The sequence below is a fragment of the Temnothorax curvispinosus genome, unplaced genomic scaffold (genome assembly GCF_003070985.1).
Source record: "Temnothorax curvispinosus isolate PA1 unplaced genomic scaffold, ASM307098v1 QBEX01005835.1, whole genome shotgun sequence".
NCBI lineage: Eukaryota > Metazoa > Arthropoda > Insecta > Hymenoptera > Formicidae > Temnothorax > Temnothorax curvispinosus.
The window spans coordinates 270,586-284,752 of record NW_020215615.1 but is presented as its reverse complement, the minus strand read 5'-3'; the positions used below and the strand labels follow the sequence as shown (position 1 = coordinate 284,752).

The following is a 14,167-nucleotide window of genomic DNA, read 5'->3' as shown; positions in this document are numbered from 1 at the left end:
AGACATTCAATTCGACGAAAAGCGAAATTCAGACTCGTCGTCTGGCAAGCAGACTTTGATCATAAGTGACACGCGCGACTTTACGGTAAACCTAAGTTCTAAACTAATAAGGCAACACCACGGTGGTACGATCGGGGGAAAAGAGGGAGGGAGAAAGAGGTAGAGGCAGCGATGGAAGCAGAAGGGTCCAAGTTTCATGATGCTGCGAACCGGGTCACCGATTACGACGTTGATTGTCTACAAGGATAGGAGACAACCAAATTGGATAAGTTGAAGAAGCTGAATCTTCCTCGCCGTCCTGATCCCTATTAAGCTCGCGAAGATTTCACCCAGATATATATATTTTTCACTTTTGTGTATCAATTACATAGTATTCATGTCGATTGTGTTTTTTTATTTTTACAAATTACAAAATATTTCAAGTTCCTTGAACATTTCATAATTTTTAAGAAATTAGTATAACACTTTTATATGCATATCTGTTTTGAACGTATCTATGTTGGATGTTTATTGAACTTAAAAATTGTTCAGTTTATTTTAGAGTTATATTATACATACTTTTGCCATTTTCAATTTATATTTTCATTGCTGCATATACCCGATCTTTCTTCATTCACTAGAACTATATCCAAAACCGATGTTGCGAAAAAAAAAAAGAATTATCGCTGATAGAGCACCACATTCGTTTTCCAGTTCGGGTTTTCGCGGCCGAAAGAGAACGAAGAGCGCGCGCTAGGTGGTTGGCGTCGGGTATAAATTTGCATTGAACGAAATGAGGCGCTATGGGGCATTCCAGTCCGAAGTTAATAGCTTCCCAACGATTAACTGTATCCCTCCACCCACGCACCATCCGTGCCCTACCCTCTTCACTCTCTCTATCTCTCTCTGCCTTTTCGCCGTTCATCCGCCCGCCCTCACAACCCTTGTTCTCTTTCTCTCTTGTTCTCCACATACATATCGTCCTTCTTGCTTCTCGTCGCACGCGCCACGTCCCAACTACCTATATCGTCCCTCCTAATAATGTATGTCCCAAAGGTCGCGAAATAACTGACTTCGACGGACGACGAATTTTGCGAGCGTTGTCGGCCGATCGAGCGAATCGTGAATCAGTCAGGGAAAAAACGCGCGATGAGCGCGACCGATATCTATGATAAAAAGCAGCCTGTTCGCTTTTTACCGCGGCGATTGTGGCTTTTGCCTGCCTCGCGGGTTATCAATGCTACGCGGGACTTGGGAAAAGGCAACACCATTGCGGCAGCCAATAGTTTCCAGGCGCGTGAAGGCGCCACGGGGGTTATAGGGCATAATTTAGTGGACAGTTTGATATACAAACAATCTTTAATGAAATTCTTGGTGTTCATTAATAACGCATTACAGCCTCGCGCGCCGGTGTGTCGGCATCGGTACTCGGGAATCCCGTTCTCCCCCTTCCTCCCGCTCTTCACCACCCCTTTTATACCCTTCCATTTTCCTGCTCATACTCCGGTGCCGTCGCTTCCGCGCGTACCATCGTCCGACACCCTTTACTGCGCCCTGGCTTTCAACCAACCCTTACCCCTCGCCGCCACCGGAGTGTCCTGGATGAACCACCGCGTGAATACGTTTTTACGCTATCGCAATGTTAATTCGATTTTCTGTCGATCATATAAATCAATATACTCATCAATATAGTCCTTTGCTAATTTTAAAAGAAAAACATGATTTAATTGAATTTTATATTATATCATTTTATTCGCGATGCGAAAAAGAGTATAGTTGTTGAATGATTTAGTGACGCAATGATTCTTGGTAAGCATAAGTTTCGAAAGAAATAAAATTTTGTTAGAATGTATCTCCACACACACATTATACCTATACCTTTAAAAATATTTTTACTTTAAAGATCCACGACATACCTCGCGCAAGTTTATTTCGTTTGCTTCGTCTGCGCTTTCGCGAGGCCACGTCGAACGCGAGACACGATACCCGATATATCGAGACGAAGAAGTCTCCCCTATCGGAGAAACCCGGGGAATAACCAGCCTCTGGGTAGGAAAAAAAGTAATTGCCCCTTGATACACGCCGATACCCCACCTGCGGGGATGCCGCCTCGTAATGATGTTCGCGTTGGCGAACTTAGTTCGAAATTAAATATCGGGGCAAGGAGGTGGAACGACGGGGGTGGCGGAGAAGAACGTCGAAGAGGTATCAGGAGGTTTGGCGATGGGGGAAAAGAGCGGGCGACGTTGCGCACCTGCCTTTTTCCCGGGACAGCACGATAAAAATCAAACTGGAAAACAAACGAGGAGCGGGATCGTATTATAAAGTTTTTAATCGATAGACGATGCGCGTCTCGGAAAGCGGGAGGAGCAATGGGACGGGTAAGATATCTCGCGGGTAGATAGGTAGACAGACGGGTGGGGGAGGGTGGAAAAAAGGAAAGGGAGGAAGGGTCCAAAAAGAAAACGGCGCGATCGGGCGAGGAATCCTGCGGCGTGCTTACTGGCTCGTGTAATAATGAATTTATACCTCGCGCAAGAACGCTTTCGGGATCGGCGACATACTACTTTTCTTTCTCGCTTCGCCTGCCTTCTTAGAATTTTAATTAATGAAAGCGCGGTCCCAGCTGTGTGATGAGATCTTCATTCGGAAGTCTTTATCTTACGGATGCACGAGGACGTATCCACGTTACAGAAACGAGATGCAATTCTACCTGTGACAAGATATCTGTTAATCTCACGTGTATCTCTCTCGCGTTTGTATCTTTATTAAAAGTGATTTCTTCATAGATCTTTATAGGCAACTAAAATTTGAAATCGGGAAATCTTAACTTCAATTCTTTATATCGCATTAGCAAAATTATAAACGGTAATGTTATTAGGATGAAATAATATTTATGACCACGTACTAATAATATTTTTTACTTTTTATTCTTTATAGACCCTACAACCAACAGATCCGCCGATATTTGAGGTCACAAACGTACTGATAAACGAGACAGCAACGCAACTGGCACTATGGGGCAAGTTGGGCATCGCTCTCATGGAATTGCCGAAACGATGGGGCAAGGATGCCGTTTACGAAGGCGGCAAAGAAGAGATTCTTTGCACGTGAGTATACAATGTATACATTAATCTTGGAAATTTCTGTATTGCCTCTATGAAAATTGCGTTTGAATATTATGCAAGCAATAAAGAAAGACTTGCTTATCTAAGTCTTAATTCACATAAAAGTAAGATCTTAATACGGATAATCATGTCACGATAAAACAATTATGTAAGTGAACCACAGCAATTTGTTCTTAATCACATATACATCTTCAGATCTTTTAAAAAGTTTGTAAAGCATATTAGTTGAAATGTATTTGTTAACGGTTTCTCCGAGTATTCACGGGAATGCGACAAAATAATTAAATTATTAGCAACACCGGAGCGACCGATGTCGACGATCGGTGTCTCATTTCGGTGCCCCTTGCATGCCGAATCACACCATCCGGAAAGAAAACGCGCACCAAGAAAGTCTGACTCGTAAAAACGGAGATAAGGTTAGCGGCGGATAATAAATCGCGCTATCTGCCTTCCCTCCGCGCGCCGTCGCCGCGTCTCCCGTAGGCGTCCTAATATCCTGTAATTAAGAGGGTGTTACGGTGACGCCCGGGGAACCCCTTCGGCCTCCCTCTTATGGAATTAAGGTGGCTTTACTCGGTTAGTTTTCAAAAGTTCCGGGGGGCCGGGAAGCACCGCTGAATACTAACCGCCTCATCAACGACACATGCCACCCGAGACTACTGTCTCGCGTAACATTACCCGGTAGTGTGTGCCACCACCGCCGCCGCCGCCCCCGGTCCCGTTTGCGCTCCGACCCCCGGTCGTAATCTTTCGGGCGATTAGAACGTCGCGCAATTACGGGCGCCGTTGGAGATTACACGCGCTCGCGCGTCGCTGGATCACGGTGCAGTCGATCGTAGTCGATCAGTATCCTGAACGTCCTTCGTGCATCCGTGCCTAATGTCCATTCTGTAATATCGCGCTATTATACCTTGTTCGTCAGTGATAGAATCACAATCTCATATAATACAGTCACAAGTCACAAAGAGAGCTAAGCAATTATAAAACATATCTAACTAAAGTAATGTTGACATATATGTTGATGATTTTAAGCAAAATAAATTTTTGGAGTTTTTTAGAGTATCGTAATACGAGACTTACAAAATATTTCGAGATAAAGGTATAGGTATCGCCCACAACTAAAAACTCGCCTCTGAATTAAGCGTATAATTAATAGCGAAATACGATGACTCTTAATCCACCGGCGGAATAAACGTGAAAGGGGTAACCGACTCGTTTTAAGTCGTCCCACGCATTATAATTTCATAATAAGCTGAATTCAGAATAAATGCAGGTACCTTCCCCGACTTCCTGCTAATTCGTAATTCCGAACTTTTTCCGGAAGCGAACGAACCGCTTATTTCTCGAGAGGGAAAGGGAAAGCGAGGGCAACGCGAAAAAGAGGGAGGGAGAAAGAGGAAAGCAAGGCAGAGAGGAACAACCGACCGCCGCGCGCCGCTAAACAAACTGTCCAGATTAAGAGCGGCAGTTTGCGCTAAAGTTTTTTCGTCGTTTCACTTAGGGCGATTTCGCCCGGCCTGCCCGGATTCGAGCGAATTTATTAAGAACGCACGACGCATTATGCGCGCACACCGCGCGAAAGATCGCGCGGAGCAGTTTCTGAGTGAGTCGCGGCCATTAGAACGAATCTCGGGGATTTAATGTCTGCCACCTTCCAGTCAGCTTAAATAAGGCTAAATGAAGTTTATGCGTTATTGCCGGCGAAACTTCCGGTAGACCCAGCGGCGTGACCTCGCCAATGGCCTGAAACTTCGAGCGTGTTATCATCTCGCGATTTCAAGTAACTATAGATACGCGATACAAGGATTAGACCGATCCAGGAGAATATTAGAGAAGGTCAAAGATTATTAGACACAGAAAAAGTGTACTATGTATTAACTTTGAAAATTAATCGTATTATAAGAACGTATAGTTTTTGCTTTTGCGCGAGACATTAATAACTTACAATTTCATTTTTTAAATTACTTATGCATTAAGAATTACTCGATAGAATTAATAAATTATTATCATTACATGAAGTAGGTCAATGTCCACTAATTAGAAAAAGTAAGCTCCGCGAATAGAACAGATATTTGTCCAGTCCAGTAATTTTCGAATCGCAGACTTGGTTTAGACTTGGTCGTTCTCGTTCCAGAGCGTCGAAATAATTGAAGAGATTTAAAGATGCAAAAGGCAACTTTCGATAAGACGCTCGACGTCCTCATCGTTCTCGTTCTGAAACCGAATAACAGGTCCCGCAGCTTGCGACCCGCGGCGGAGCGGGGAGGACGGGCTTCGGATTAAGCAAATGGCGGCAATAATAGTGATTATTCGGATTATGATATCAGAGCGCGAAGTGGGTTCGCCTGGACTTACTGGCAGCCACTAACTGCCGCGCCGCCAAATCCTGACTTCAAGACACCGGATTAAAACTATTACCACTTCGCGGCACCCCTTCGGTCTCACCCCGTTTCATTCCGAGCTCCTTTTTGTACCCTTCCCGACAGATCCCCGCACGACTCTCTCATCTTTGGGAGACTTTTTCGTCCTCCTCGGATGTTTTCAGCATCCCTGAGGATCAAAGAATCTGGCAGTTTCGTTTGCACCACCGAGAGAAAAGATGCGCGAAATGTAAATGTGCAAGTTTTCGTCTCATCCTTGGTCTCATCAGATCAACGACGAAGATACTTTGGTTTGTAAAGCGTATATTCACGCAATTTCTATCAATAAGAATACAGGAAAATTATTTCCATAAGTTTGTTTTTATATTGAATCTAATATACACACATAAAAATTGTTGATTTTCATGTATATACATCATTTTGCAAACATTTAAATTAAAATATAGCATAAATCGTGAAATTTGCTAATTAAAAAATCCTAGATGAAAAATTAATAAATTATTCAGAGTTTTGTTACAACAGTTTTTTTTTACTAATCAAAGTATTATTTCGTGAAATATTACATTTTGGAACATTCTGTGTATAAATCAACTTTAAATTTTGCAGCGTTTTTGAAATTTTTGATACAATCAGTAGTAATCTACTTATATTTATGTCTGATCAGTCTTTATCTACTGACATCTTACTATTCTGATAATACTCGAATGGCAAAGACTTATTTTTTGACGATTTAAAGTTTTTGATGCTAAAATAGAACTTTTTGACCTATTGTTTTTCTATATTACATAATCGACACAATCTTATAATGTGAGTAAAATAGTCACTCTATCGTGGGTTATCAAAGTCCTTAAAAATCGTACTACTTTACGAGAGTGTATTAGACGTGCTCATAAAGCAGTAAATAACAACAGTTTAGCCACGATATAACGGTTTGCTCGCCTCCCCAAAACAGCGACGACACTCCCCGCGGATAATCGCTATAGGAAGTAAGTACAATTCCTGCCGCATAATGCGGTCACGGTGTGGGTGAGTAGCGCTACACTGTCGCGAGTCCCCCGTATTAATTCGACAACGAATTGCGAAAGCGGCGCCATTCCGCGCGGCGCCGTAAGATCGTCGCCTCTTGGGTTGGCCCGCGCAGCTAATTATTGTTTTAAGGATTACCGTTATGTGTTTATTATGCGGCCTGGAGGACCTTGCCCTGCCCACCTTCCCCGTCACCCTTCACCTGCCTTAATATTCGGTAGATTTCAGCTTCTCGGGAACAGCGAGAGAAATCTACGCCCGTTTCTTCCCTCCCACTCGCGCGCCTCTCCTCTCTCTCTCTCTCTCTCTCTCTCTCTCTCTCTCTCTCTCTCTCTCTCTCTCTCTCTTCCGCCACGAAAAGTCAGCCTACGTTTATGAATAATTCTCACCTCTTATAACCACCCCCCTCACCGCCCCCGCCGACCTTTACCCAATCCACTCGCCGGCACCGCGAACGTCTCGCCGAACCACCCTCGGAGTGTTCGCCTCGTAAACCCCTAATGCCGGCTCTTCATCTGCGAGCCAGATTCTGAGCTCCGCGAAACAGGCGAATCGCCGTAACGCCTGCAGCAAGAAGCGGAAAGTAGATAATAGACACGTGTAATTATACTACAAGCTTTCCCTGACTAATGACCTTATTAAAGAGCTTTTATAGCAGATACTATGATTACTATGTAGAAAAATGTGGAGCGTATCACGGACGTATGCACAACTCAGGGTGAGACGATGAGTCATTAGAATCTTTTTTGTTATCGAGTTTCAACGAAATTGCGGTATATCTCGTCGCCGATTATAGCTAATAAGATAATAAAATGCTCGAGTGATTACTTTTGCCGCTTCCAATCTGTCAGGATGTGAAAGTTTCGGAGAAGAAATTATCGTACGCGACACGATGAAGCATCGACCTGCGTTTATACTCGAGATTTATTGCGCCGATCATCTTTACGACACGTCGGCGTTTAATTTAACAAGCGATAAAATCGCAAGCCCCCGGCAGCGGTATCGCTCCGCGTATACGCGCGGTGAATTGAATTTATATATTTTTTTAGATCGAACAAAAAATGCAGAATAATATTGCGTTCGGAGTGAAAGAAATATTTGTCTGGACGTGATGCGCACGTAATGTTTATGGTGGCGAAAGAGCGTGAACGTGTACATACGCCGGCGACGGTATTTCATATCTTCCACACATGACCACGCATTCCTCAAAATTTATATTAAAAACCATCGTATCGCGAGTCACTGTTTGCACGATGTAACTGCCAGATTGCGATTTTACCACAGCCGAAAAATATTCAGTTTTATGCTGTACTTCGAACCACCGCGCCGACAGTCGCACTTATCTAAAAATTAAATGTGATTTGTTTCACGTTAAACGTTCTATTTGTGCGGTAATTTAAAGAAAATAATAAATGTTTAAATAATAACTGGTTAAGCTTTTAAACAGGTTAAGCATTTAAGTCAGTAGATAAAGGCATAGGTAGTCAGACTTAAACGTAATTAGATTAAGTAGATAAACCACTTGTCGTATCAGACCGACTAAGTGAAAAAAACTTTTATGGTCAGACAGACTGTCAAACGCGCTACAAAGTTTAAAATTGCAACTCATGCATACAGGATGTTTCTCAAAGTATAAGTATTTAAAATTTAAGTGTATTGAAACAGAAGAATTACTTACAATATTATTTTTATTATTTTTAGCTAAACTATCGAGCTGGCCCATATTGTTCAGGCTGAATGACCAGCTGATTTAAACTTTCGTAATTATCGTAATTGTTTAAGCTTTTAAGCAGATAAACGTCGAAAAAAAGCACGATATTTATCGAACGCGCGTATTCTGATGTTCGTTTGTAACCGCTTCGGGTTGAAAGACAAACAGTATAAAGAAGACAGATTTATGAGGCGCCATAAAGCTCGCGGGCTAATCTGTCACGCGTGCAAGCTCATTTATTTCCGAACGTGAAAATTTCGCGGGCGCATTGCAGAAACGGTCAATCGGAGCGCGCGCTGGAGTTCCTCGAGCATATGTTGAACGTGCTACGGAATATCTCATCCCTTCCTCCTCCTCCACACCCCTTTCACGCAAACGCGCGAGGATCGTTCTCCTATCTGACCCGGGCCGCTGGACGCGGGTAGGGGGAAAGGGCCACGCGCGTTTATTTAAAAAATGATTTAACCTAATGGTTTTACATATGTAATCCCGATATAAACCCGAGGCTAATCTCGGACGACCACACGCGGTGCTACGCAGAGACACGCACACGCGCGCATGATCATGCGGAGGGAAAAAGAGAGAAAGCGAGAGAGCCGCGTTTCTCTCCAAACACGCGACATCTACTACGTCCTCCGTGCATCCCCACTTCGAATCTATCTTTGTTTTTTTTTTTTTTTACTTTTTTTCGATGAGCAAGCACTAACGAAAATCACCGGCTTGCCGGCAGCAGCACGGTTGTACTCGGCGGTGAGTGAGGAATCGCAGGGCGGCGACGAGAGGGGATTGTTTGCGGAGGCCGAGCATAGGGTCGCGCTGTATTCGCACGCGGGGATGATTTAGATGGTCCCCGATGATATCCGCGCCTTTTGAAAAATGTCGGCACACCGAGGAAAAAGCGTATAAGCCGTTTTACGGTTTACGTGTGTCGCGCTTTATCAGGCCGCCGCGGCCTGAAACTTTATTGCCGGCCGAACGATATTTCTCGTCGAATCAGCGTTAACGAAAGAGTTGAATTACGAGAGGTCGCGCAGAATTAAAAAGCTCGCAGCGTCACGCTTATATATAATCGGACGGTATTTGTTCGCGATATATGAATGAAAATATTCATTTATCTGCCGCGTCGTCTTTATACATATACTTCATCGCAAAAATATTCTCCCTCTCCCCTCTTCAGCATAAGTCATCAATGCATTTTTTTTACCGAAAAATCAATATTTAATAATAACTAGGTACATACACAGATCTTCAACATTGTCATCTAATCTCAGTTTTGATTTTTGAATAATAGAAAATGCAACTATGCTAGGGCACAATCCATATATAAATCGCAAATCTCGTAAGCTGCAACTTTTGGAAATATTCTACATCGACACAGTTAAAATAATTTGTCTTTTCAAAGAAATATAAAAATAAAATTTAAGTCGGAGGAATTTTCTTATATCCGTTCACAATTTTTTCTGACGAAATTGAGAACATCTCTTATTGAGATATTCAATCCCAATTTTTGCTCAATTATCACGACACCAATTGTTCATATCACACACTTGGACTATGCATTCGTTTGCCAGAGTTCCTACCTTCGTCTAATCAAAGAATTTCGAGCGTCGCGCCGCAGCGGAGAATTTAAATACGCGAAACGTGTTTCAGTCGCCATCATCGTCGTCTTCGTCGTCGTCGTCGTCGTTGGCTTCGTCGTCGTCATCGTCGTCGTCGCGTAACGAAATAAAAGCCGACGGCGAAAGAGAGAGAGAGAGACATCTGTCGGTTCTTTTAATTACAGCGGTACGTGTGCTAGCCACGAGCACGGTCCGGGGATGCCCGGGCACTCCTGTTCTCGCACTCAGCACTCGGTATCCTTTGTTTGCCGTTTTCCGTCGGTCACCTACGCCCGCTTCGTCCGTTTCTAGCGGCGCGTTTCATGTCCAGAGGCACGCGCTCGCGTGACACAAAGTCGATATCACGATCTGATTCCTCCGCAATCTTAGAAAAAATAAAACACCGTCGAGCTCGTTAATCCATTACGCCGTGAAATTTTATTTTAGATTAATATGGAATGGGAAATTCTGAGATTGAAGATAGAGGTGTAATTATTAAGGAAAAATAATTAGCGGGGCTAAATAATCTCGTCAAAGTCATGAAAGATTGATCCATCCCCCTAGTTTTTATTTGAAAAGCAATATTATATTACATTAATATTTCTCTATTTCTGAATATAATTGATGAAACACCTAATTTGTGCAGCGCTTAATAATTAACAATTAAATTTTCCAATGATTTCTTTAAAATCTGTCTGCGGACATACAGAATCTTCAGATCGATATTAAATTAAGCCGTTAACTACAACACCTCTCTCTCTCTCTTTCTCTCTCTCTCTGCCTCTCTCTCTCTCTCTCTCTCTCTCTCTCTCTGCCTCTCTCTGCCTCTCTCTGCCTCTGTCTCTGTCTCGACTAACTGCTTTCAAATGATATTTATGACTCGCGCTTATTACACATTGCCTAATTATCCCACGCCAAGTGCGATACGTTGGCATGTGTACCGCCACGAAATACTCAACGAGGCTCGACACCCTCGTCATCGGGGCGAATACGGCGCACTACCTACGGGGGTAAGTGCCGGCGAAGATCGAGAACCGGAACGTGTCAGGACAGGGCAACCGGGAAGCCAACCGGGTACCAGGCGTGAGCCGATGGCAGGAGGCGATGGAGACGCGCGACGCTGCCTGAGCGCGCCGCGGCGTCGAGAATTAACGGGCTTAGTTGCCGACGCAGGTGTCGTCGGGAAGGCGAAGGCAAGCGAGAGTCGGGATGAATTACGACGGGAGCGTCAGCTAGCGCCAGGAGAACGTCGGTCGTTATATTTTGCGCAACATCCCGATTTTATGGGCCGCCCCCCGCGTTCTCAGACGAGCGGGGCGTTCTCTCGTCCCGAAAGGGGACGAGAGAACGCCAACTTCCGTTGTGTAATGCGGCTGCCGTCGTAACCAGGTACCAATGAAGCGGAATGAGATGCGCTCAACAAGAGCAAGATTCAAGATCGGTTAATCACGATGCTGTGATCTGCTATGATCTTTCGTCACGTATATTATTGACGTAAGAAGTAAAACATTAATCGTTTTGTCATATTAATAAATTATTTTTTATTACTTGTTAATTTACGGTACATTAAATATTTTTAAAACGCAAATTTATCATCTTAATTCTCGAAACTTGAACAAAACTGTAGCATTCTGACATATTCGACGCATTAATCTGTTAACGTAATTATTTTATAAAAAAAAATAAAGTGATCAATTTTATGACAAACCGTAATTAGGACCACCGGTCCCGCGGTCGGTCGTCAGTTTCTCATCGGGCTCCTTTGATAGCGCGAGGTTGTGTGTCCTTGCGTCACAAGCAGGCGGGTTAACGAGTAATGTCTAATCTATGCATCCGCTTATCATAATGGCCCTCGTTATATCGTGAGCATGGCCCGGGAGGCCCGGAAGCCTCCGCCGACTCCCGCCGTCGACCAACCCCTCTTAGTCTTAGCCGCCCCCTTCCTCACGCGCCACACTTCCGCGAGCCGCGTAATAAAAGTATTCCGAGTAACTGAACGATATTACGGGCCGTTACGGGCTCTGCTCGCCGGGCAGAATTAAGCGGTTGAACGTTGTCCCCGCAGGGGTTCGAAGTGCACGATCGCTGTAAAGGGCGTAACGCCGACGTAAAAGCCATGTGGCAGCCCGTTACATTGACGTGCGATCAAGGATTACGAAATACCATTGAGATTCTGCCTAAAACGAAATATAAGTGGGTTAAAAATTGCCCCGCTGTGGCGTGTCTTCAAACGACTGCACGAACAAGATTCATTTAATTGCAAATTCTGTGACATCTAAAGCAATCTCGGTTCTCTTCTTTTTTCATCTTTTTTTTTAATTAATTAAACAAAATGGGAATAGACTTATTTGAGTTGGGTGGAAGTATTTAAATGTTAGTGCGCAATGAACATACGTCATATTCGTAAAGTTAAGCGGCAAACAACTAATGTCGGAAGTTATTTGTGTCGATAATATATATCAATCTCGAATTGCTAAATTGTCTCTATACCTCAAGTATATAAATTCTCGATACAAATCGTCATAATTTTGCGCCGTCAAGCGAGTTGAAATTCCGGTCCGTGAAAATAATGACAATCTCGCGAGGAACAAACGTGGCGCGCGGGACAAGCCGGCCGAATCGGCCGGCGCGGCGTTCTATTAAGCTAAAATCAGGGCCCGGCAGAGTCGACGCGAGCTCGCAGCGTCGCTCTAAATTATTATAACGCGAGGAGATCCGCGTACCTTCGCGGACAATGAAAGGTACACCGTAACGTCGCGACGTTTGTTTTGTCGGCCTCGGCGCGGCCGAGCCACCCCCCGCTCGCGCTCCGCGCAGCGATGCTCTCTCGCCTACATTTCGTATATTTTATTATTACTCTCGCACTTTCCGCGGCTGGACACGGTAACGTTGGCGAGGGGGTTGACGGCGGTGGTTAGCCCGTGGCCGTTATTAATGTCCGCGGCATGCCAGAAAAAGCGAGCAAAAGGGCCCCGGTGCCCGGAGAGAAAAAGACAGTGGGCATCGGGTATCACCGGCACACAACGTTCTCCGGGATATACACCCCGTTAGTACATACGTCCCGCGCAGAACGGCGACACGGCCACCAGCACAAGCGCCAGGAGTTCTTAATAATTGATAAAAATGTACGCACGCACCCCGGTAAAGAGAACGGGAGAGTGGGAACGGGTGAGAGATAGAGGCAGGAACGTAGAGGAGATAGAGGAGCGAAGAGGACAGGGACAGGGTGAAAAAAAGGGGCCAGACATGGCAGCGGTGGTGGTGGTGATAGTAGTGGTGGTTGGTGGTGGTGACTCTCACCCTCGTGACTCCAACCCTCCTGTGTCCGCCCGACTCGCCACCGTTTCGTTGACAAAGGCATACGCAACGATTTATTCGCACTTTTCACCGCGACCTCTCCCGAGAATTTTTCTTCGTTCTGTCACAATTTCGGAATTATCAGAATTTATGCCTACCCCTTCGCGCGCGTGGCCAGGCGCGCCCGTCCGCGTATTCTGATAGGTATTAAGCTGTCTTGATTACTGCGATGGTTGCCCGCGGAGATGCTCCGTTCGATGGCGTTGAATATTCCTAAATAAAATGAATGGCAACAGGACCAACGCATTTAAGGGCGCTCGCAGCCCCCCATTGTGTATTCGATATTCGTTGACGCTGGCACCGAAAAAAGATTTGAAGAGAGCGTATCATAAATATCCATTTTCTGATCATTTATGTTAAATAAAATAGGCATATTGCTATCTAAGATCTCTGATATTGTGTATTTTTTTTAAAGGAAAGTGTAACGAGTAAAAATGTATAAAATCAAGCTAATACTTTATTCGGTTTCTTTCCCTTCTGTGCCTTTCTTTAGAATATCACTTTGACATCTGTTTAAAAATCTCAAGTTGAAAATTAGGAAAGACAACAGAAAACATATCTGGTTTCTAAAGACTGATACCGTTTTTGAAGTATTTGATTAAGGTAGAAAAGATATATCAATTTTTAGACTTTTATTTGGTTTGATTCCTTTGGTATTCGTTACATTAAAAAAAAGTAATTAAATAAGTCGATAAATCAATTTATTTTTAAACAATGGTATGTGACTGCTGTTGAAGACGAAAAAGGGATATCGGAGCAATATACGAAGCTTAAATCTGGGATCGATTAAAACATTTAATAAAGCGCGAATTCTTTGTCACAAGCGTGCGGCCGGATCCGGGCATCGCCATCGTGATTTACCGGAAATTTCTCGTCGAAAACAAAAGAATGAAAGGCCACGCAGCTGCTCGAATCTAATTAAGAAATTCTTACACGGCGGTGCCGCGCATTCTGCCACACCCTCATGTCCCGACCTCACCTCTGTCC

The 14,167-nt window shown here is 44.1% G+C and overlaps 1 protein-coding gene across 1 annotated transcript in view; it reads left to right on the top strand.

Annotated features, from left to right (window-relative positions):
- LOC112455100 (nuclear pore complex protein Nup88) overlaps nt 1-14,167 on the top strand; it is a 64,900-nt gene that overhangs the window by 44,305 nt on the left and 6,428 nt on the right. The window contains exon 2 of the mRNA XM_025016805.1: nt 2,920-3,089. Coding sequence (XP_024872573.1) covers nt 2,920-3,089 — 170 coding nt within the window. The remainder of the gene's footprint in view (nt 1-2,919; nt 3,090-14,167) is intronic.